The sequence below is a fragment of the Vidua macroura genome, chromosome 35 (assembly GCF_024509145.1).
Source record: "Vidua macroura isolate BioBank_ID:100142 chromosome 35, ASM2450914v1, whole genome shotgun sequence".
Classification (NCBI taxonomy): Eukaryota; Metazoa; Chordata; class Aves; order Passeriformes; family Viduidae; genus Vidua; species Vidua macroura.
In genome coordinates, this window is record NC_071605.1 from 146602 (window position 1) to 169707 (window position 23106).

At 44.8% G+C, this 23106-nt stretch overlaps 2 protein-coding genes across 4 annotated transcripts in view; one reads left to right on the top strand and one right to left on the bottom strand.

Moving 5' to 3' along the window:
* GPN1 (GPN-loop GTPase 1) overlaps positions 1–1839 on the bottom strand; it is a 16486-nt gene extending 14647 nt beyond the window's left edge. Inside the window, exons 1-3 of the mRNA XM_054002074.1 lie at positions 1584–1839; positions 1390–1483; positions 590–629 (exon numbers count right to left, since the gene is read on the bottom strand). Of these exons, the coding sequence (XP_053858049.1) occupies positions 590–629; positions 1390–1483; positions 1584–1661 (212 nt within the window). The 5' untranslated portion in view covers positions 1662–1839. The remainder of the gene's footprint in view (positions 1–589; positions 630–1389; positions 1484–1583) is intronic.
* Positions 1837–22568, top strand: ZNF512 (zinc finger protein 512). Of its 3 annotated transcripts, XM_054002071.1 has the most exons (14): positions 1837–1958; positions 4412–4470; positions 5727–5935; positions 7674–7763; positions 9990–10064; positions 11204–11328; positions 11704–11790; positions 13675–13773; positions 14158–14325; positions 14948–15142; positions 15808–15909; positions 17471–17533; positions 18074–18172; positions 18629–22568. In XM_054002071.1, exons 1-14 carry the CDS (start codon positions 1917–1919, stop codon positions 18950–18952), a joined length of 1737 nt encoding a protein of 578 aa, XP_053858046.1. In that variant the 5' UTR covers positions 1837–1916; the 3' UTR covers positions 18953–22568. The 3 variants fall into 3 exon arrangements, with proteins under 3 accessions (XP_053858046.1, XP_053858048.1, XP_053858047.1); XM_054002073.1 differs by lacking the exon at positions 18074–18172; XM_054002072.1 differs by lacking the exon at positions 1837–1958 and having other exon boundaries at positions 4417–4474.
* The last annotated feature ends 538 nt before the right edge of the window (positions 22569–23106 follow it).

A 23106-nucleotide genomic window follows, 5' to 3' on the forward strand; every position in this document is an offset into this window, starting at 1 on the left:
TGCCTACAGGCAAGTAGGAATTTTCATTGTCATGATTATGACAAATAAAATTAGACTACTTAAAACATGGGGAAAAGGCTGCTGGCTTCCAAAAAACCAAAATAAAACCAACCAACCAAAACAAAAAACAAACCAAACAAACAAACAAACAAAAAAAACCAAAATGAAACAAACAAAAAAAAAAAAAAAAAAAAAAAAAAAAAAAAAAAAAAAAAACCCAGAAAAAAAAAACACCACCACAAAAAACAGAAGATACAAGTTCTCTCAAACAACAACTGAAAAAAAAAGAAAAAAACCTATGTGGGCAGAGTCCCTATTGCCTGTAAAAATTTACTGTTAGGCAAAATAATTTTTAGCACAGGAGCAAATCATCTAAGTGCCAAATCTTGTAGAACACACATTCCTAATATCACATGCAAGAAATACACAATCAAAACCTCTTGATCTTCATGCAACACTCTGCATTACTACGATCCCCCCCACTTCCTGCCCCTTCGCCACAGTGTTCACGCAACAAATTATTTTCAAAAATTTGAAATTGCAAATATCATTAGATATTAATGATATTTATAGACAAAAAAAAGGATACTGTTTCATGACTTCTTTGTACTTCACGGTGTCCCTGATATCTACGGGAGAAAGACATACAAGCAGTTTTCCAAGCCTCAGCTAGTCACCATCAGCTAACAAAGCACATCTCCCAGTCTGTCTGTGTTACTAGAGATCCAGCACTGGAACAGACACTCCAGTCATTCCTCTGACAGCAATGAAACAACTTGTGCACCCACACTGTCATTCTTTGGAAAGGCTGGCTGGCATCCTTCACAGAGGGTAAGAGACAGGATTGTCACAAAACTAGGGACTGGAACAGTCTTTGGAACAGCTAAACCTACGATCTGTTCTACTGCTAAAACGTTTTCTCTAAAATTTGTGTCTTTTAACATGCTTTAAAGCTCTCTGTTGATAGTATATTTGTATGTAGGGAACCAAATCAAAACTGCTAATTCTTTCATTTCTGACCAAAAAAAAAAAAAAAAAGCCTCCAGAACCCAAATACCTCCAATCACACCAGAAGACATAAAAAAAATGTATAAATGCATTGGAAGAATGGCTTTGGTTCTAAAAATAGCCATACTAACCACTGTTTGGAGAAAAGACCTATAATTTTAAAAAGTAGTCTCCAAGTCCTTCTTTTATTAGAAGTTGGGCTGTTTTAAGGGAATACTAGCAGCCCAGCTTGTATTCTCTCACGTATTCGCTCCCGTGGAACACATGAAAAGCACTCTCCGCGAACCGGCTCTATCTCTGTTGAAGGCCCTGCTCCCTCCTGGCGGACCCCAGGCGGCTCCTCCGGCCCGGGCCCCCCGTCCCGCCAGGCGCAGCACTCACCGATGTTGGCGGGGAAGGGCAGGCTGTGCACGGCAGGGTCCAGGTTGATCACGTACGGAGGGCAGCGCTGCCCGTGCAGGTGGGCGGCCAGGCGCTGCGGAGACACGGGAAGGCGTCAGCCCCGCTGGGCACGGGCAGCCCCGGGGGCAGCCGGCGACTCCCCGCGGCCCCTCGCGACTCCCGCAGCCTCTCACCTGCACGAAGGTGGTTTTTCCGGAGCCGGCCATACCCAGCACTAGCACGCACACCGGGGCTCCCGCCGCCGCTGCCATATTCCCAGAGCCCACTTGTCCTTCCGGGGCGGGGGGCGACCGCGGCCCCGACGTGACGCACCCGGACCCGGTTGTGGCCCCACTGCCGCCCGGGACGCTCCGCGGGCCCTTGCGGCCTCCCGGCGCTGCACGGCCCCGGGCGCGCCACAACAGCAACAGCGCGGCGGGGCTGGAGGCGCCGGAGGGGCCGGCCGCGAGCGGCGGCCGGGAGCGCGCGGGCGGGCGCGGCGCTGACGTGGCGGCGGCACCGGCACCATGCGGGGCGGTAGTGGTGGTGGTGGCGGCGGCGGCGGCTCGGTGAGTGCTCGCAGTCTTTTCACCGATGCCACCGGCGGCTGTCCTGGAGAGCCTAGGTGGTCCGCGGGTCCCTGCGAGATGGGCTCCGACGTCGGGATCGCGGGAGCGAGCCGGCTTCCCCGGACCGCCGGCGGGGCTGTGCGGCCTGGCCCGGCGCGGTGAGCGGCCCTGAGCGGGCAGCGAGCAGAATCGCTCCGGGCTCCCGGGGAGCAGCGGCGGGAGCCGTCTCTCTCCGCCCGAAGGCCAGGCCGTTCCCTGACACCTCGGGCCGGGCCCAGTTCGGTTCGGCCCGGAGCCGGGCAGGAATACTGAGCGGGGCGCTGCTGCCGCCGGGGGTGCGCTTTGTCCGAAATGCCTTCGTTTCAGGAGGATCTAGCTGATGGAGTGTGCGAGTAGGAACGGGAATACGGGGAGTTCCCCAAAGGATCCCGAGCCCTCCCGCTCCTCGCGGGGACAGCCGGGGCCCGCAGGATGCCCGGTGTCCCTGCTGGCACCTTCATCACCTCCAAATTCCGTACCAGCTCCTCACCTCGGGGGGTTTCGGTGCTGTGCTTCTGCACCGTCTTACCAGGCTGGCTGCTGTCTCCAGCCGGTGTTCCAGCTCCAGCAGCAGCGGTGTTCCAGCTCACCGGAATGGCCCGCAGTCCACCGGCAGACAGAATTCACCACTCCCCATCTTTTCAGGTTCTGGGCTGCTGTTTCACTTTTTCTCACCTGTGCAAGGAAGGTGACTTTTCTGTTTTCCTTCTGTCCAGCTGTTGGGCATTCCTGCATACATTAGGTCTCTGTTTTTTAAGTAGGATGTAAAGTGCATAAATGGAAAAACACGCAGAACTTAAAGACCAGTTTCTATAGATGTTTCCTTCATAATTGCTGTTATTAACTTCTCAGAAAGTAAAGCCTGACAGATCATTTCCACTCTCCTTTTTTATTGCAGATCCTTAACTGCCACCAAAGTTCTTCCTAGTAATCTTCACTCTTATGCAAAATTTTTTAGTTATAAAAACCTCATGAATCTTGATACACATGCCATGTTTGTCATTTTGGTTCTTCTAATCGTAGATGAAGCCAGTGAATTGCAGCAGACTCCGCCTGCCTGTTTATTTGTCTTTATCATTGTAACCTCATAGCCCTGATTTTTTCTGGCTGCTTCTCAGTGAGGGTTCTACACATTTCTCATGTGGAGATTTCCCAGACAATGCTGCTGATGCTACTGTTTGGGTGTAAATAATGCAAACACAAACATCCAATTGACTTCCTTCTTCCAAGGAGGCAAAATTTGACGTCATTGATCAAGCAGTTGTGAATTTTCTCCTGCTGCTTCCCTAACATTTCCATGAGGAGACTCTAGGGCCGGAGGGCATAGGCACAGTTTAATCATTCATGTATTGGTATTAGTGCCTGCTACTGAACTTCTTAACTAGTGCTTGGGGTGTCTCTCACTGTTGATAGTGTGCATCACATTTTTCTATGAAGAAGATAGGTAATTTAGCCATCATTTATTTTTTCTTCTTTTTTTTTTTTCTTTTTTTTTTTTCTTTTCAGGGTGTTTTGTTTTGTTTTGGTTGTTGTTGGGTTTTTTGTGGGTTTTTTTTGCTTCTTCCAGTTTCTTAGCCAGTTCCTGTTTATGGCAAAATACTACCTTTGTTCCCTAGGTTACAGTTTTGGTATTCTTTATACTTCTTCTGGGCAGTGATTTTTATTTTCTAGTCTGTATAACTACTGCTTTTATCCTGAGTTTTCTAATCAAGAATGGCATTCAGACATGATTAGTATTTGGAAGAAGGTGGTGGTATGTGATTGTCCACGCACTAGGAGCAGCCTACAGCAAATGAGTTGTTCAACTGACTTGTGCACATACTTTTACAAAGAAGTGTTAAATTAGATGTCTCAATAGGAGCACAGCAAGTGATAAGTGACAAAAAAAATCTTTGTTAAATAAGAAAAAGGATTCTGTGATATGGATAAAGTCAACATCTGGGTAGCTGATGGGGTATGATAAAGGGAGATAAAAATGAGGGCATGAAGGAAACTAGAGACAAGGTTCTTGGCAGGGTAAATGGAAGAAATACTTCATTAAGGAAAAATAAGTACTGTGTAAAAGCTAGCAAATTAGTATCTAAAATATTTGTCATCAAGTGATAAACTATAGGCAGAAAACATATATGGGTGAATGTACTGGAGACAAAGAACACTCCATCACGTCCCATTGTAGGGGAACGATTGGCTTTCATATGGGGAGTGTGGAGGAACTCAGCCCTGGTTTGATTCCAGTCCAATTCAGCTGTAGTTGGAAAGGTTAAGCACTTCTAATTGTAGAAAGCAGCGATTTATTTTTCAGAGGGTGGTGTAGGCACATCCTCAAAGTGCAGGTGATTGTGCTTGGCTGCATAGTGAAACATGCTAAAAGAAAACAAATGGTGCTGCTAATGTGAATTGTTCTGCCTTGTTAGGACACCAGGACTGGACATCACAGACAGCAGAAGCACAAGAAGTCCTTGGGAGATAAAAAGTATGTGACTGTTTTTTGTCTAGTTTGATTGAAGGCAAGAAAAAAGCTGAGAATATTCTGAATTTTAAGAGCTGCAACAATTTTAATTAATGTGTTGAGAGTCTCAGCTGACTTCACTTCCTGGTTTGTAGGAAAAGTGCTTTTCTGACACTTCAGTGTGTATTAGCTTTCATTTATTTTTTAAAGGATTTTAGCCTTGTGAAGATAAATATTTTAAGTAAAAGACCAAATGGTGCTCTGAAATGTATGTATTTTGGGTGTGATTGCAACTTACAGACTTTAATTTGAGACATCCTCTCCCCATACTTCTGCAGTACCTCCTGAAACATAGTATCTAATGACCTGACCTGGTGCCATCAGTGTCCCCCCCTTATTAATTCCTGGACTGATGTGTTAAAGGTGAGCTCCGCAGCTCAGAGTATTGACAGAATGGCCATCACAGTCATCACTCGAGTGATCTACTTATTTCAGTTGATAATTGTAGTAGCAATGGGATACATTGTAAAATGTTTGTATTCCTTTTCTTTCCTCTTTATGTAAATGAATAGAGAATAGATACTCTGTGTTTCTTTGACACCTCATTCAGTTTGCTGTCATGTACAGGAATGTAGATGTCCAGGCATTTCAAGGCCTGAGAGAAATACTTTGGAACAGTGAAGCAAAGTTCCCTCTGATCTTTAGGAAAAAAAATCAGTGATGCTGATTAGTCTGAAGTAGTCTTAATGTAGAGTGATTTGTAGGATATATTGGAAGGTTGTCTTCATTGCTGAAAGCCTCTCTAGTTAAAATTCTTACTGGCATACAATCTTTAATTGCGTAGTGCCAGCCCTGATTCTGGGAGTAGAGACTGAAGGAGATCTTGCCCTTTGTGGGATGGAAAATGTCTCTTTTGTAATGATGAGCTGCAGAAATATTCTTATATTCCAAGGATCAATGCATATTTTTAAATTAAGATTCACTTGCTCCTGCTTCTAAAGTTGAAAGTTTGAGGTAGGAGGAATATTTTTTTCTGTTCCTCCTGAGATCTCACTAATGTCATTATCAAAAAGATGTACTGAAAAGCAACACTAAGGACATTTTATCTTGCTGGCACTTTACAGTTCCCAAACCTCAGGAGATTCAGTGAACTGTGATACTAATTTTTAGAATGCTTGGGAAGATGATAGGGATGTTGTCTGTCAAGTTTATTGTGATTGTGTGCGTATGCATCCATATACAAGTGTGCATCCATACACACAGGACTTGATGCTTTCCAGGTCTAAGCAACTAGAGGAGGTGGAAGCTGCTGTTGTAGGAGTGAACAGTGATTCTGAGGACACAGTCACCAACATTTCCTCTGCCTCCCCGAAGAGCCCAGTGAATGGGAGCGCAGAGCCCAGGAGCAAGCGGACCATCCGCAGGCCTGCTTACTGGTTGGAAATGAGAGGAATGAAAAACAGTGTGAACAAATCTTCAGAAAAAAAAGGTATTTATCACTGCTGGTCCAAGGCAAAACTGATTTTATATCTGGTTCTTCAGTGAGAGATTAGTTTGCTCATGAAAGACATGCTGCAATTCAGCCAAAAATTACAAGCTTTCTAGCGATGCTCATGTATTAGAAGAAATTAACTTTTGCCACAAATACAGGTACAGTTCTCTGACATTATTCAGTTCCTTTTGAGTCACTTGTCTATTAAAATAATCATTCTGTGCCTGAACTCAGTTCTATCTGTAGAAGAGATAAAAGTTACACCAATCATATCAGAAATAAGCTTCAAGAGCTTTAAATATAGAACTGTCAACACTAAAGATGTAGCAAAGGGGACCATTCAGTAGTATTTGGGATTAGATACAGCTTTTGTGGTTGGTAGATTATTATTTTTTTAAGGATGTCTTTATTTTGTCACATTTGTCAGTTATAATTTTCTGATTTGGAATGGGTCTGGTTTGGGTCTTGGGTTGTTGCAGGAACATTCAGATTTCCTGGCCTAGGAGCTGTTTTCTAAACTTCTTATGTGGCAGAGAGTCAAAACTTCAATCATCTTTAATGCACTTTCTTCTTAGCTCTAAGTCGGTATCCATATTCCATTCTGTTGTGGGGAGAGGCAAATTTGGTAGCTTGATAGAAGTGAGATTGCCGTAGCTGCACAGTCCCAGGTGCAGTCACTAGCCAGACTGAGTGAGTATTCCTGTAGGAACAAACACAGACCTACCACATACATAAACAGGAGCCACATGCACACAAACAGCACCAACAGCCTCCATCCTTATACGCTCAACCTGCTCAGTGCCTGACCTTTGGATCCCAGGCTCCTCAGTTGCTGGGCCATGGATGCACTGGCCCCTGAGGCCCGCAGAGCCATGCCAGGGGTGAGTGAAGACCTCCTTACAGACAGGCTCATACTCAGACCCTGCTTGGCGTGAGACATGACAAGATTTGTTCACTGACAAGTCACCTATTTACAAGCAGGTGTTCTTTGCTATTGTCTTACACCTCTATTTTCCTACACTTGATCAACCCCAAATTGGGTAATTCTGTCCCTTTCCCTCCCTTTGATACCATTCCTGATCATCCTAGTCTTGTGTAATCCTGAATTGCTCTCTACTCTGATCCCAGGTGCTACATAACCCTAGGCAGTAACACCACGCTCTCCCTTCTCACTGTTCACCCCTTCCAAAGGGGGCTTCAGAGAGGGGTTCCCACAGACTTGTGGGTCTCCTAGGACAGACCCAGGAGGAAGCTGTCTGTTTCTTTAAGTCTATAATTGGTGTTCCCTGCCTACCGTTGTGCTTTTGTGCTGATCTGTATTCATGGAGACAAGACTTTTATAGGCTTGGAAATATTCAGGTCAGGCATGATATTATTTGAGTTTCTTTATGCTCATTTTTGTGTGAGTGCAGGTGAGGTTTTTATCACATAACTTGGCACTTTCTGTCTCTTTTCCTGAGAATTATTTTTTCCAGGCCATGCTGTGGCACTGTTTCTTCCATACCTGCTGTATCACAGTATTATCACAGTATTATGGGCCATGGGGTGCCTAAATGTTGCTGAGTGAGAAGGCTGTGTCCAGTTCACTGCTGTCCAGGTGCCTCACAAGAACTACTTTTTTTTTTTTTTTTTTTTTTACTAAGTATTGAATACAAGGATAAGATGAGGCAGTAGACTCAAAGCTGTTATCCAGACTGAATACTGAGACTGAAACATATCTGTTCTTACTTATCAGGAGAAGTACTGTTGAAAGGCAAGAGGAAATCTGAGCAAAGGGAAGGCAAAGATGTTAAAGACTCTCCCAAGAAGAAGCAGAAGATTTCGGGTAATACAAATAACTTGTAATTCCCAATTACAAGCCTACAGGTACTTTGACTTGTCTGCCCAAATGACATCTTCTGGAGTTTTCAAACTCTGTTTCTGATTCTGAATGTTTTGTTCTAGGAAGCCATTGACTAGTGTCTGCTAAATCAGTGGGAGATGACCTAATTTCAGTCTGTCTTAGAAGTCCAAGAAAGGGAGGGAGGAAGGGAATTATGAGAAGTATAGGCCTATCTGCATCATTTCAGTTTCCCAAAGGATTATAGACTAAATAATCGGACACATTGCTAGTAAACATCTGGAGATTGAGTAGGTGATAACAGCAGTATGGGTTTGTTAAGAAGAAATCAAACCCAAGCACTCTTTCATTGCCACAAAGACCGAGGGGAGAAATGTGTGACATCAGAGGCCTTTCATTCCTTCAGAAGGCTTGTCAATCAGTGATTAGGTGCAAAGGAAGGTGTACAAGTGGTGAGCGTAGGAGCAGGTGATACAGAAATGTGCATTTGCTGTCCAGTCTTGCAAGAGCAAGGTTAGGAAAGCCAAAGCCAGCCTGGAGTTGAATCTGGCAAGGGATGTGAACAGCAACAAGAAAGGATTCTACAAGTGCATGAACAGCAAAGGGAAGACCAGGGAAGGTGTCCTTTGTCACCAGCTCCCCTGCTCTGAGGAGCAGTGCACTCACACATTCCCTGAGGGAAAGGGGCTCAGCTTGGAGAAAAGGAGGCTCAGGGGGGATCTTCTGGCTCTACACAACTCCCTGACAGGAGGGGACAGCCAGGAGGGGGTTCAGGCTCTGCTTCCATGGAAGTGACAGGACAAGGGGAAATGGCCTCAAATGGCACCAGGTTTAGATGTGATACTGGGAGCAATTTTTTTGCCCCAAAAGGGCTGTCCAGCCTTGGTACAGCTGCCCAGAGCAATGGTGGAGTCCCCATCCCTGGAGGGATTTGAAAGGTGTGTGGATGTGGCACTTGGGGATATGGGTTAGCAGTGGCCTTGGAGGCGTTGGGGGAACTGTTGGACTTGATGATCTTGGAGGGCTTTTCCAACCTAAACAATTTATGATTCTAAGTCCCATGGGGCCTGACAGGTTGCACTGAGTGCTGAGAGCTGGCTGATGTCATTGTGAGGCCACTCTTGATTATCTCTGAAAGGTCATGGCAACTGGCAGAGGTTCCTGGAGGCTGGAAGAGAGAAAATACCACTTGTATCTTCAAGGACAGAAAGAAGGAAGATCTGGGGAACTACAGGCCAATCAACCTCACCTCAGTCCCTGGGAAGCTGATGGAGAAATCATCCTGGAAAGCATTTCCAAACACATGAAGGACAAGATGGGGATTTTGAGTAGTCAACATGGATTCATGCAGGGCCAATCACGCTTAAATCAACCTGATAGCCTTCTACAATGAGGTCACTAGCCTGGTGAAATAGGAGTATAGAAAGATGGTTCACAGAACATTCCTGTATTCAATTCTACTATTGTTTCTGTCAAGGACTTGGACCTTTCTTTCCAAGGACTTGGAAGCACGTAGACAGCACAAAGCTGAAAGTGACAGCAAGTGTACTGGAGAAAAGGCTAAAAGTGAAAGTGGTCTTGACAACAAAGAAACAATTTAAAAATAGAAGAGAGAACAATGTAAAATTAAAGATGGTATTGTTTGGGAAGAAACAGTGTCACAGCTGAAAAACAACAAGCAGCCTCCCAGGAGTCAGTGCTTCAGAAGAGGATTCAAGATCCATAGCAGATCAAAAGCTGACTGGGGACCAGCAGTGTCATAGTGGTTTTTCAAGAAGGCAGATGTTAAACTGAGAGCTTTGAGGAGGAATGTAGACTGTAAAAACAATAAGAGTTTTTTAGTCTAAAGAAGACAGGAATGAGTAGAGCAATGACACTCCCAGTTTGGTTGTCATTAGATGGACTCAGCCAAACTGTGCAGAGAGGAGGTGTCAGTGTGAAGAGTTCCCATCCCCTGAGCTTTGAGTATGAACAACCATAGAACTTACAAGTATTTGGGTGGGACTAATGCCTGCCACTATAAATAGATCTTGAAAGGGAGTAGGGAACATAATCTTGACATTGCTTAAAAAAAAAACCAAAAAACACTGAACATTTCTGAATAACTGTGAGACAGCAGACTAAATAGCAGCCTTCTAGCAAAAACTGTTTTTTATTGTAACAAAGCTAGAGAACTGAGTCTTCTGGCTTGTCTTGTTTGTGTTATAACAGGGAAAAAACAGCAAACTGGAACAAAACAAAATTCCAGAATGAAACGCCACTGTGAGCCAGAAACCTATGACTCAGGTAAGAAGAGGCAGTAGCTAAGAATTGTTCGTGAAGCAGATAAAAGATAAATATGATTCTAGGATTTGAATCTGAGCAACAGCTGTGCTTCTGGTGTTTCCATTCAGTAGTTCACTGTACTGTTGACAAGGAGGAGCTGGCTGCTGTCCTGGCACTATACAGAGTAGGACTGAAAGGACTGCACACTGCCTGAGTGTAGTTCCACGTGCTCTTGCTATTGCATAATGTAACAGTGAAGGAGGAATCACTTTTTGAACTGAACAAAAACCTGTTAAAATAGTTGCATTATTAAACTCATTAAAATATTTATAGTTTTTACTCAGCAGAGTATGTTTGCAGGAAAAACTCCATAGCTGTTGCTGCCAGATCACCTTTTCTGGGAACCAGAGACCCAAACAATCTGTCCTAGAAAAATAAAATTAGCCTTGATTCAGTGAGTGGAATGACTTGGTATTTGTAAATCACAGCACTCATCAAACACCCCAGTTTTCTGCCAAGTGCTGTTTGATTCACAAACTTTCACAGGAGAGAGACAGCCTGTGCCTGTTATTAGTGGGAAAAGAGGAGAGGCTGTGGATCTTGTTACAGCAAGAATTCAGGCAGATAGCTGCTAAACCACTTTCTTCCCAGAAACCATTTCAGTAATTTATAATACTTGTGGATTATGCCATACTTCTGCTTGGGATTTCATAAAGAGGCCAGAAACTGAAAACCATGCCACGCAGGGTGCTTTTCCCTGGCTGTTGAGTAACTTGCCGTGGTGGTCTGTGACTGCTTTTACTATGAAAACACTTTGGCCAAAAGAAAAGTTTATTCAGCATGCTATAGTAATTGTGTGACAGAAATTAACAGAGGAAAAATGTCCACTGGTCAGGTAGAAGAACACACCTTACAAGAGAATGGTAGATCAAAGGGTGTTTGTAAAATGCTCCTTGAAAGTGAGTGATGTGTGCCTTGTGACATTCCATACCTGAAGCTGTAAAGGAGCTGCACGTTTTGAAGTGCAGCTGGACACAAGTTTGATAGCATGTGACCTGTTTCTTTTTAGGGTTCACTGTGCACATAGAAGGAAGAAAAAAAATGTGTTAGAAAAAAGATGTTGTGTTAGCATTTGTGTTCTAAACGTTGTGTTTTGACAGGTAGTATGGAAGAGCAGTGGTCTTTAGAGATTCAGGACAAAGGCCGAGTTACCTGTCCCACATGCCGGGCTGTGGTGAGGAAAACTGTAGAAGGACTGAAGAAACATATGGCAAATTGCAGGAAGGTAAGAATGCAAGAGATGAGCAATGGTTTCTTTACTCCTCTTCAGCTTACTGATGGAAATGCCTGCCTGTTTTGTGTTGTATTTAAAACCAGTTTCATCTCCTCATCATGTCCCTAAGCAAGAGTCCTTTATACATCTGTAAGAACAGTGATTGGTGCTTCTTGCCCAGCCTGTTGTTGGAGGTTTGGGGTAGTGAACAAAGGTGTAGTTATTTCATTGTTCCACTAGATTTTAGACTCCATAAAATTGGTTCTTTGAAGAGAGTTACCAGGCCCAAATAAATTGTTCTGCTCTCCTGCTCCTTTCCCCCACAAGAGTTTTCCACTGTTTTGGTTAATTTACAGTTAAATGCACCACGTCCTTGTTTATTTCTAGGAAATGTTCACGTGTCATCACTGCGGGAAGCAGCTGAAGTCTTTAGCAGGGATGAAATACCATGTCATGGCAGACCATAACAATCAGGTAACACAGCTGCTGTGCATCTGAAACTCCTCCAGGCAGAACAGGCTTTGGTCCTTTCCTGCTACACACAGACACAGAACATGGAGTGCTTTTTTTTCAATTGTTCTAGCTGTTCAAATCTAGAACTACTGAACTATTATTTTTCCAGTGAGACTTGACATCTGAAAAACAATAGAATGTTACCAGAGATGGTAGGCATGCCACATCATAGAAAGAGGGATGAATTTCTGTTTAGGCTGGTAGTAAGTCACACATAAAAAGCATTCCCAATCAGAAGGAAAAAGATTAGGCTGCAATTTTCAGTCCTTGGCTAGAAAGGAGGAGGTTTTTCTTCATCTAGAGCAGACTAGATTTGAGCAGAAGCAGCAATTAGTTCTCATCTTTCTTTACTGTAAAAATACTAATCTAACACTAGATTAGTACTAATACTACAATCTGCTTTTCCTCTTTGCTCTTTAAAGAAGGCAATGTCTCCTGTTGTAGTTGTGAAGAATTAGAACTTTTGAAAAGGTTATTTGGAAATTTGTGTAAAGTTCAGATAATTCGCTCTGAATTATTTTGCATGATTCCCAGTACTGCAGTTTCTGAACCTACAGCTGTATTAGTAAACGGTGCAGGCCAGGGATCACATTCTGACCCTGAGGATTAGGTCTGTCACTGAATTCTATGTTTTTACTCAGTCTAGGTGCAATATTAGGTAAAGTAGGAAATAATATAATTAGCATCAGAGAGAGAATAAGGGACTTGAGCTGTAGTTTTGCACAGATGATTAACTGTTACAAGCAGTCTGTTTCACTTTCACAAGCTGAGTGGAAACAGTGGGACCAATAAAAGTTTAAGATGCATCATTTTTTGTCAGTTTACTCCTTTTAAAGATAATTCCTCTTTGGTTTAACCCCAGTCAGCAGCCAAGCCCCATGCAGGCCTTCACTCTCTCCCTCACCCACAGGATGGGGGAGAGAATCAAAGTGAGAAAACTCACTTGCTGAGATAAAAGACAGTTCAATAGATAAAGCACACAAGCAAAGCAAAACAAGGAATTCATTCACCACTTTGGCAGGAAGGTCCAGGCATCTCCAGGATCACAGGGCTCCATCACACATAATGGTAACTTGGTACAGCAAATGCCATCACTTTGAACGTTTACCCCCTTCCTCCTCCTTCCCGTAGCTTTACATGCTGAGCATGATAGTGTATGGTCTACAGTATCCTCGTGGTCAGTTTGGGTTGGCTGTATGCCAATATCCTTGTGGTCAGTTCTGGTCAGTTGGGGCCAGAAGTATGCTCTGCAATATCCTCTTGGTCAGTTGGGGTCAGCTGTATGTTCTGCAATATCCTTGTGGTCAGTTGAGGTTGGCAGCATACTCTGCAATATCCTCGTGGTCAGTTGAGGTTGGCAGCATGCTCTGCAATATCCTCGTGGTCAGTTGAGGTTGGCAGTATGCTCTCCAATGTCCTCTTGGTCAGTTGGGGTCGGCTGTATGCTCTGCAGTATCCTTGTGGTCAGTTGGGGTCAGCTGTCCCAGATATGTCCCCTTCCAGCTGCTCATGCACCCCCAGGCCACTCTGGCAGAGCAGCACGAGAAAAACCCTTAGCGCTGTGCAGGGGCTGCTCAGCAACAGCAAAACCATCTCTGAGCTATCAGCCCAGTTCTCAGCACAGATCCAAAACACAGCCCCACAGCAACTGGCACCCCAGCCAAAACCAGCAGAGATACAAAAAGTCATCATTACAGTAAATACATCTCTGTAAAATTGTAAGTTGCAGAAATTTAATTATTTTAGAAGCTTTCCTGCCCCAGTGTGAATAGTGAATTCCCTGTGAGGAGAACTGTAAATGCTGAGCATCATGTGTTTTTCATTCATCTTTCTGCTGTGCTTTAGCCAGTTGTGAAGGAGGGAGAAGAATTGGATGAGCAGCTTGAGCGAGACCGCCTTCGGAAGGTTTTGAAACGAATGGGAAAACTAAAGTGTACAAGGGAGGTAAGCTGCATTGTGCAAAGTGTCAATTAAACAGCAGGGTTTTATGCATAAACATGAAACATGAGAGTGCTGTTGAGTGTGCTCTGGTGCTGGCCAAAGCAAGATTTGTTTCAAGATCCCAGCTATGCTTTTAAGGCAGAGTAGCGTAGAATCATAGAATGGTTTGGCTTAAAAGAGACCTTTAATAGTAATTTCAATGCCAATACTTTGTTGCAGATTTTGTCTGTCCAGATAGACTAACATTAAAGTTTTCTACCTGTTGTCTCTGCTCTGTCAGGATAAGTGATAGTACTTTGGTCAGCAAACTGTGGATCCTGTTCACACTGGGTGTGTAATCCCTTGAAGAACGATTTTCTTCCATGTATTTTCCTTTTGTGTTGACAGGGCTGCACAGGCAGCTTCACCAGCATAATGGGATACTTATATCACATTAAAAAATGTGGGAAGGCTGCTTCTGAGCTGGAGAAAATGGCTATGAAGTGCCATCACTGTGGGAAGGCATACAGATCAAAGGCAGGACTTGTCTACCACCTCCGATCGAAGCACGGGCCGGTGAGTGCACCCTGCAGTGGTATCAGGAGACTGGGATGGGACTTCAGCCACTCAGGCTTGAGACACATGTAGGCTTTTGTGTGCTGCTTTGTTGGGTAATTAGGTAATTACAGATCACAAATGTTTGCATTTTTCCTGCCCCTGGATTATTTTGTCCTTGATAGTTTCCTTCTAGCAGCAGCTTTTGCTTGTCTGTGACTAGGATGAAGTTTTTAATAGTAAATGAGCATGGCAGCAGTAAATGAGCTGACTTTTGCTTCATGAAAAAGTGATGCTAACATAACTTGTGAGATGCTTTCCTTTGCTCTTAAAAGACTCACCACTGGAGCAGAACAGGCAGTCTTGTTGTCCATGAGGGTTTTACAGTGAATGATGGAATACCTTTCAAGGCTAGCAGTTGCGTGAAGCTTTCTGCTTGAGCCTCACTGCTGTGATCCCTGTGAGCAGTTCTGGGGGGTCTGTCTGACCAGCGGGATGCACTTCTGTCCTGTGTCTGTGACAGTAAACCATAGCTGATGCAGCCTATTTATGAGGGGTTTGGCAAAACATTTATTCCCAATATTCAGTGTAACTGAAATAGGAAGTAGTGAAAGAGGCTCACCTTTTTGGGCCTTCATTGCAGGTCACTTTCCTCAGTGAGGAGAGAAGAACAGAGAACCTGAAAGAAATGAAACGGGAGCAGAACAACACAGGCAGAGTTCAGAGGAGATCTGCAAAGGTGGCAATCTACTATCTCCATGAGCTGGCAGGAGAAGAGCTGGCCAAAGAGTGGCCCAAAAGAAAAGTTCTGCAGGACTTGATTCCAGATGACCGGAAGGTACAAGGCCTTAAAAATTGCTCTATAGGGTTCAAGTTTATACCTCCACATCTAATGAGTCTTGTACTGGCTCCTACCCCACGTTTATGGCACATGGAAAGCAGTGTGTTGCATGGGGGATTGCATTCTGCTCTCTCTCTCACAGTATTTTTGCAGCAGCAGTTGCTGTGGCGCAGTGTTTTGTTCAGGCGGGCTGTAATGACTGTCGAGTCCTATTGCTGGAATTCCCAGTGGGCACAAGGAACGTGGCCAGTTATGGGGATGGTGCTGCTCACAGGTGATAGGCTCAAGATCGCTCCTGCCCTGCTGTAAGGCCCAGCAATCCTTCCAGTCTCTGATACATGCTGTGGTATTTCACAGTGCTTTAGACTTCAGAGTTTCCAGTAGCGTCCTTTAGGCTGTGAGTGAAACCCAAGGGAAAATGATGGATTTCAGTGGGGTAAGGACATTTAGAGGAATTATTGTAGTCAAGGCAATGGGAGGTCTCAGATTCTGATATTGTGATTCAGTTATGTTTCTAGAGAGTTGGTGAGACAAGAGGATATTGATTATTGGGAGTTTGCCTGTTAGAGTAGGAGAAGAGATAGCACTTCTGTCTCAGCATAGAAGAGGAAATTCTGCGTAGCCAGCATTATTTCTAGCTCTCGATTCCATCTTTGTCTCAGCTGAAATACACTCGTCCTGGACTGCCTACATTTAGTCAAGATGTGCTGTGCAAATGGAAAACGGAAATAAAGATGTACCGAAGAGTCCACTGCCCAAATCAGGTAATCCTTAACTGTTTCTGAAGCCCCAGAGGGGTTAGATTTCAGGTCTGTATGAACCAGCAGCTTCCCACAACCCTGAAACTGCAGTTGCTCTCTCTGTGGGAGACAAATCCTGCTCCATCTCAATATGGTTGTTTAGTGTAATCAAGGCCCTATTTAGTCTTGGGGACATCTGGGGATGCTCTTTTTGTCTTTTGCATCAAAGTGCCCTGGGGATGATCCTTTTGGGAATGTGTGTGAACACTTGAGAGCCAGTAACTTGGTGTCAGGCTGGTACAGTTTTCTCATCCAGGTGGGCAGTTGGTCCATTTGGAGGTTTGAATAGTGGAACAATGACAGGCCTCTGCCTTTCTGTCTAAATCTAATCATAGAAGGAAGGAGCAGAGTTGGAAATACAAGAGTAAAGAGACTTTGTCTGGCACAGCACTTAAGTTTTCTTCATTGCACTAGACCAGCTTTAAGCCCTTTTCAGCCTGGCCTTGAGCATTTCCAGGCATGGGGCAGCCACAGCTTCTCTGGGCAACCTCTGCCAGGGCCTCAGCACCCTGACAGGGAAGGATTCCTTCCCAGTATCCCATCTAGTCCTGCCCTCTGGCAGTGGGAAGCTATTACTCCTTGTCCTGTCTTTCCAGGTCATTGTCCAAAGTCCCTCTCTGGTTCTCCCGGACCCCTTTAGGCACTGGAAAGCTTAGTTTCTCACAATGCCTTACAACAGTCACCAGTCAGATCCAGTGGGAACAAACGGCCCCACTGGTGGAGGTGGTGGTGGACATCTCCATGTGATGCATTCTGTCAGAGAGCCAAGGATCAGTGGGAGCTGCCCTCTGGGTTTGGTGTATACATGGTGCCTTCTCCCTGCCCTCCCCTACACCACCCCCAGCACTCTCCCCAGTATTCAGGCTAGCATCATTTTCAAGATGAGAATTGCAGCCCCGTGTTGTCTGTGGAGCTTTCTGCAGAGAGCAGCTGTCCTGTGTGACCAGCCAGTGACCCAGCAGCATGTCTTGCTCCTGCCTCCTGTTCTGGGACCTGGGCTGAGGGCTGAGCTCAGTGTGGTACCCCAGGACTGATGCCTGAAGCTCCCTATGGGCCAGGCCTCTAAAGCTGCTCTTTAGCTGAGATCAGGGGTGTTGGATGCTGTGCTTCTGCTCTGTGCCACTAGACATGAGTAGTAGCAGGAGGGAGAAGTGTCTTGTACCTGCCCCATGTGCTCTGCTTGAAATTTTTCTCTGTTGCACTTCAGGCAGAAAGCAAAACTGTCATGTTAGTCAGGCTGTTGATAGAGCATGACAGTAACTGTCGCAGGAGTCTCTTTTTTATGTCCAAGTGTGCTCAGAAACTGGAAATATAAATACTAAGCTTATAAATACTAATACTAAATACTCTTCTAATGGTCTTTTTACCAGAAGCTTTCTGGCTGTGGAGGATTGGTATCTGCCTCCCTCTACATCTCTTTTGCACTTTTGGGATTGGCCTCCAGACATAATAATGCTTTATTGTCCAGGAAGAAGTGATTTCTTGCTAGCACATTGCTCACGTTTGGTTTTTTTTACTGTTTCAGGGTTGTGAATCTGTGTATGGCAGTGTCTCAGGACTCAAGTCTCACCTTGGCACATGTACCTTGGTTGGTAGCCTTCCTCTTAATAGTCCCACTGTCCCTGTCCCTCTGATAACCCTTTGTTCAAGCTCTTGTCCTGCCACCTGCTGATCTGAGATCCTCACAAGTTTGAGGATTCATGGCATGGTTTGGGTTGGAGGGGCTCTTAAAGATCTCCTTATTCCAGCCCTCAGTTTGGGTGCTCCCCTATGTGCTAAGGATGTTGCCATTGTAAACAATACTTGAGACAGGAGAAAGTACCTTACTGGCATTCCTTTTAATGACACAGCAGTTCTACCTGTAGTTGCACAGCTACAAGAGCAGTTTTTCCAGGTGCACTGCTGGAGACCTTATGGCATCTCAGAGAGCAGTCCTGTGCTTCATGGGCACAACTGCTCACTCATGTCAGTGCTGCTGTAGCTAAAGCTGTCTGCTATGGATGAGAGCTTCTAGTTTTTATTGCTGAGTTCTATCTGAGCAAGATTTAAATGAAATATATAGGTTTATCAGCCTCCTAGTCCAGCAACTCTTGATGGAATTCTGTTTATTTGTTTGTTTTGATGCCAGGGAGACTTTGTGGCTGGTAAATACAAGTGTCTCCTGTGTGAGAAGGAGTTCATTTCAGAGAGTGGGGTCAAGTATCACATCAACTCTGTGCACGCTGAGGTAAGGCAGGCAGAGTGGAACCTCAAACCCCAGGATGTTGGAGGTGGGGAGAGTGTCTTAAGAAGAAAATGCTGGATGTGTGCCATGTTTTACTTTTTCCTTGCTCACTGTTGGGAACAGGGTCATTAAACTTAGCTGGTCTTATGTGTTAGTCTGGGGAGTAAATGTTGTGTCATGTCACATGCCTTGTCCCAAGCTGCTGCTGCTCTATTCAGCTCTGCAGCATTTCCTGTGCCTTTAACTAGGCAACTGTCAAATCAAGTCTGAATCCTCTGAGATAGAGTGACACCTAAGGAGACACATCAAAGAACAGAGCGCTGTTAGGCAGTTGCCTTTCCAGATCTTACCTTTCAGGGAAACCTTGTCCCACAAGGCAGCTATATTGTAAGCCCTGATAGGCTTTATTTGGTATTTCCACCACAATCAGTACCAACCTGTTGCCTTCTAAACACGCAGGACTGGTTTGATGTGAATACAACGACCACCAAAAGCTTTGAGAAGCTAATGAAAATTCGCCAAAGGGAAGAGCAGAAGAAGCAACGGAAGAAACGTCCTTTGACCAGGGGCAAAAAGAAGAGAGCTGGCACCCTGGCTGCCAAGAAGCTCCCCGCTGTTGGAGCTGAAAAAACGAGGAGGAGTAAGAGAGGTTGTCCACAACGAGTGGACAACGAGAGCGCGAGCAGTGAGGAAGGGGCACCCCAAGTTGCACAGAGAGCTGAAGTTCCAAAAGCCAGCCACAAGCGAGGCCGAAGTAAATCCCTAGAAGATGAGAAGGAGTAATCCTAAAGCTTTTCAGTTACAAGCCCCACTTCTGTCAGGCTCATAACCCACAGCACTAATATAAGCAACTGAATGTCTTTGGGACTGTGACTCAGTTCTGCGGGTGACTTTGATAGTGAAACTTCTGCATCTGGTCAGTTGTGAGGAATTCAAACCAAAGCCGTGGTGCAGAGGTTGCTTCTGCCAGTGGAGTTCCTTTGGACAGTGGCACTGACAGTGTACCCAGTGTGATTCCTGCTCTGGTTGCAGTCTCAGTTTGGTCATACTAGTTGCTTGTTTAGTGGTTTCCAGTACAGCAAGTGTCTGTTTTGTCATCTTCCCTGATGTGTGAGATCAGGGTTCTTTTTTACAATTCTTCTCAAAAGGGACTGACTAGCACAAGGTTTAGGTCTCTTCAAGGGGGAAACGCTTTCTTGCACAGAATGCACCCAAACTAAACACGAGAACAGTGCTGCGCAGAAGGCAAAGACTGGCTTGCCCTGTCACTCTCCTGTCATCAGCAAGGCTGCCACAAAGGAGACCTTCTCCGTATTGGCTGTATCCTGTTGCATAAGGCTCTATTTCATACCCCGGTGTTTAGGCTCAGCATCAGACAGCACCAGACTTGGAAGGGATGGAAGTTCATTATTACCCTTGTCAGGAACCCACTGTTCCCCTGGCATCTGTCTCCTGTAATACTGGACATTAAACATGTGTAGAAAGTCTTCCAGTGCTGCAACAATTGAATGCTCTTGAGCCCTTTGGAGATTCACCAGCCTTTTAGAGACCCTGGTAACTAATGTACTGAGATGGCCTTGTGTGCCCTCTGAAGCCCACCTGTTCCATGCTCACATGGGAGACATACTGCAAGACAGTGCATCCCTACATGAGCAGCCTGCTAGTGCTGGGACCAGGTTCCACAAAGCTGCCTTGCCAGCATGTGGTTCTTTTGTCATGCCAGTGCTCCCACAGTGTCTTTTCCCCCTGCTCTGCAGATACCCCCTTCATTGTCTTACATAACCTGTTTCTTTTCATTATCTCTGCAAATGAGGTGTATTAGCAGTGGCTTCCCTGTGTAGAAAAGGTTAAAAGAAGAGGGGTCACTATTTTAAGTCATGTGTTGGCATTGTCTCTGGATCATAAGGAATAATATCTTCCTGTCTCTATAAATCATAGAATGTTAAGGGATTGGAATGGACCTTAAAGATCATTTAGTCTCACCCCCTGCTGCCACGAGCAGGGACAAATCCCACTAGACCGGATTGCTCAAGGCCTTATCCAGCCTGGCTTTGAACACTGCCAGAGTTGGGGCATCCACAGCCTCCCTGGGCAACCTGTTCAGTGTCTGAATGCAGCAGATGCCATAGAAGCTAGCAGGAAGCAGCAGCACGGCATCCAGAAAAATACAGTTCTATTTTTCAAAGAATGAGTTCTCCAGAATTTGTTAATCCAAAGACCCACCATACCAGAAAATTGCAAAATTTGCAGTCTGACAAAGTTGTGGTGCTGAAATTCCCAGGGAAGCTGTTGCAGTGGGTGGGGAACAGGCAGGTTTGTACATGTGTGTTAGTACTAGCACAATCACATTGTTCCTGACAGTGGGGAATACTGTAGGGCCAAGGTGGTCTCCAGAACTGCCTTTGGAACCAGGTGCTGCTGCATTTGCAGGTGCTGAAAGCAAATGTGTGGACTGTGCAGGGCGTGTAGAGTCTGCAGTGAGATGGGCAAGATCAGAAGACAACAAAATAAAATGTCACCAGTGTGAGAATGTGGTTCCTTGTCTGTTTGCTATGGTGTTCTTGGTGCCATCCCTCCTCCCCCAGCACACCCTAGCCTGCGCAGGGCTGTCCTGCTGCAGGGCTGTCCTGCAGGGTTGCCCTGCATGCTCTGGTGCTGTTCAGCTGTCTTTGTGGTTTCTCTTCAGAACTCCACAGTGCTGTACTTGGAGGAAATGTTCACTGCTTTCCTACTCAGTACAATAAACCCAGGAATTAAAGAAGGTTTTTCATAATGGTTTTCAGTCTAGAGTCCTGTTTCCTGTCATTTATGAGTTACTAACTAGACCTGCTTTCTAGACATGAGTACTTTGTGACCACTTGGGTTTTGTAGTCACTTCAGTAACATACTCCTCCACATAACATGGCACATGGAAAAAAGCATTCTCCAGTCATCCATCCCTGTCCATCAGCACAACAGCAGATTGTTTGCGGGATCGGCTCAAGCTGGTATGAGGTGGTGGCACTGCTGCTAGTGCACTGCTTGTGAGGAGAGAGATCTGTCCTGGAGCACCTGCATCCTGCTGCAGTGGGGCCAAGGCAGCCGTGCTGCTCTGCTCTGGGGGCAGGGGATTCGGCAGAGAGGCAGAATCGCCTCCCTCGCCTGCTCGGCGCACTGCTGGAGAGGCAGCCCCCCACTGGACACTGGTGGTTTCTGGGCTGCCAATGCACGTGGCCAGGTTGTGTTATCCTAATTTTGTTATCCCAGGACCTTGTCCCCCAGACTGCTCTCCATCCATGGATTCCCCAGGTTTTTCTGGATGACATCCCTCTCCTCCAGCAAATCAATTGCACCAAGCAGCTCAGATGGGCAACAGGCCCTGGAGGAACGATGCCCACTGCCCCAGCAAACTGGTCCTTGCTGTTACCAATTCTACTCGAGCAAGTACATGTTTAGGAAGAGATCCAGTTTGGAAGGAATCAGAAGTGTTAAAAGAGACCGGCTAGTCACTCAATATTTGTTGCAATGGTTCATTGTACTAAAACTGTTGTGTCTTCTCATTGGAACTTGTTTTATTTCAGCCTCTGTATCCCGTACTGCTGAGTCCTGGTAACTGAAATAGCTTTAGGGTGTCAGAAATTTCTTCCTGCATATTTGTAGTCATAATTAACTCCATACATAATTTGCTGTGTGAGCTAAAGAGGCTTGCTAGTCTCAGTCAAAACAGGTTTATCTTTTTTTTTTTTCTGTTGTGCATTGTTCTTTGCTGACATGTTATATATTGATTGGTGTATTTTTCACTTTTTAAGTCCAGAGGGATGAACCAGGAACCAGCTGCAGTATTCTGTAACAGTCTGGTTTATGTAAGATAAAATTATGACCTCTGCTCTCACCTACTTCTTTTTGTCCTCGACTCCCTCGCTACACTGTTAATATTCACTTTTACCCTCTTAAGCACATTTTTCAGTTGTTCTGCAAATGCCTCTGAGGACTAATTTCTTTTGCTTCTAGAAACTCAACAGGGTTTAAGGCCAGACAGCACATGATGAACACATTCTGAAACATTGTGGTGTATTTCACAGAACTACTCTAGCAGAGACCTTAATAACTATGTTTTGTACAGTAACTTTTCCAGAAAGCTTGGTTTTAATATGCAGATTGTCTTTGCAATTGTTATATAGTTTCATTAACATTCTTGATAAAGATGTCAAATAGCTGCAGAGTATGGGATTCTCTAGGACAAATCCTTATTTACAATTATTTAATATCAAGCATTTAATGTATTCCACTGATGCTTGTATAACATGTGGGGCCAAGAAAAAGGCCTTAGAGAAATTTATGATGTCAACAGCTACTTTTACCAAAACAGACTTGTAATTAATTAAAGAATAATATTTACAGAAAACTCTTCTCTGTGAAACCATGTTGGCTGGGTCTTACTTATGATGCCCTTTAATGTCAGTTGTTGGTGTGTCTGGGAGACAGACTAAACTGTACTTACACTCATCACACAGTTTGTCTTTTTTTAAGTACTGGCACACTTGAGTTTTGCTTTGGGGGCCTGGGAGGGGTTGGGTTTTTTTGGAGGAGGAGAGAGAATATATTTTGGGTTGGGAGTTGTTCAGTTGTTTTGTTTTGGTTTTTCCATTTGATTTCCCCATTGTTCCAAGATTTCCCCATTGTTCCAATTGTTCCAATTGTTTCCCATTGTTCCATTTGATTTCCCCATTGTTCCAAGATTTGTTAAATGTCATTAATAATTCAGTAATTTTCATGAGATCACTTACCATCCTTCCCTGCAAGTTACGCTGTGCAGTAGATTTAAGGTTTAAGCTCTTTTAATAATGCCATTTAATAATGTTGCAAAAAAGTGGAGGTGTTCTGTTGGGAGGAAACAGTCACACTGGGTGCACTTCACACAGAGATATCCAGTGCAGTTTGTCATTCCTGCCTGTATG

Coding starts and splice junctions, on each gene's coding strand:
- ZNF512 (XM_054002071.1), top strand. CDS start 1,917: ATGCGGGGCGGTAGTGGTGGTGGTGGCGGCGGCGGCGGCTCG. Junction 17,534..18,073: donor ACCTTGGCACATGTACCTTG/GTTGGTAGCCTT, acceptor TTTTGATGCCAG/GGAGACTTTGTGGCTGGTAA. Junction 18,173..18,628: donor TCAACTCTGTGCACGCTGAG/GTAAGGCAGGCA, acceptor CTAAACACGCAG/GACTGGTTTGATGTGAATAC.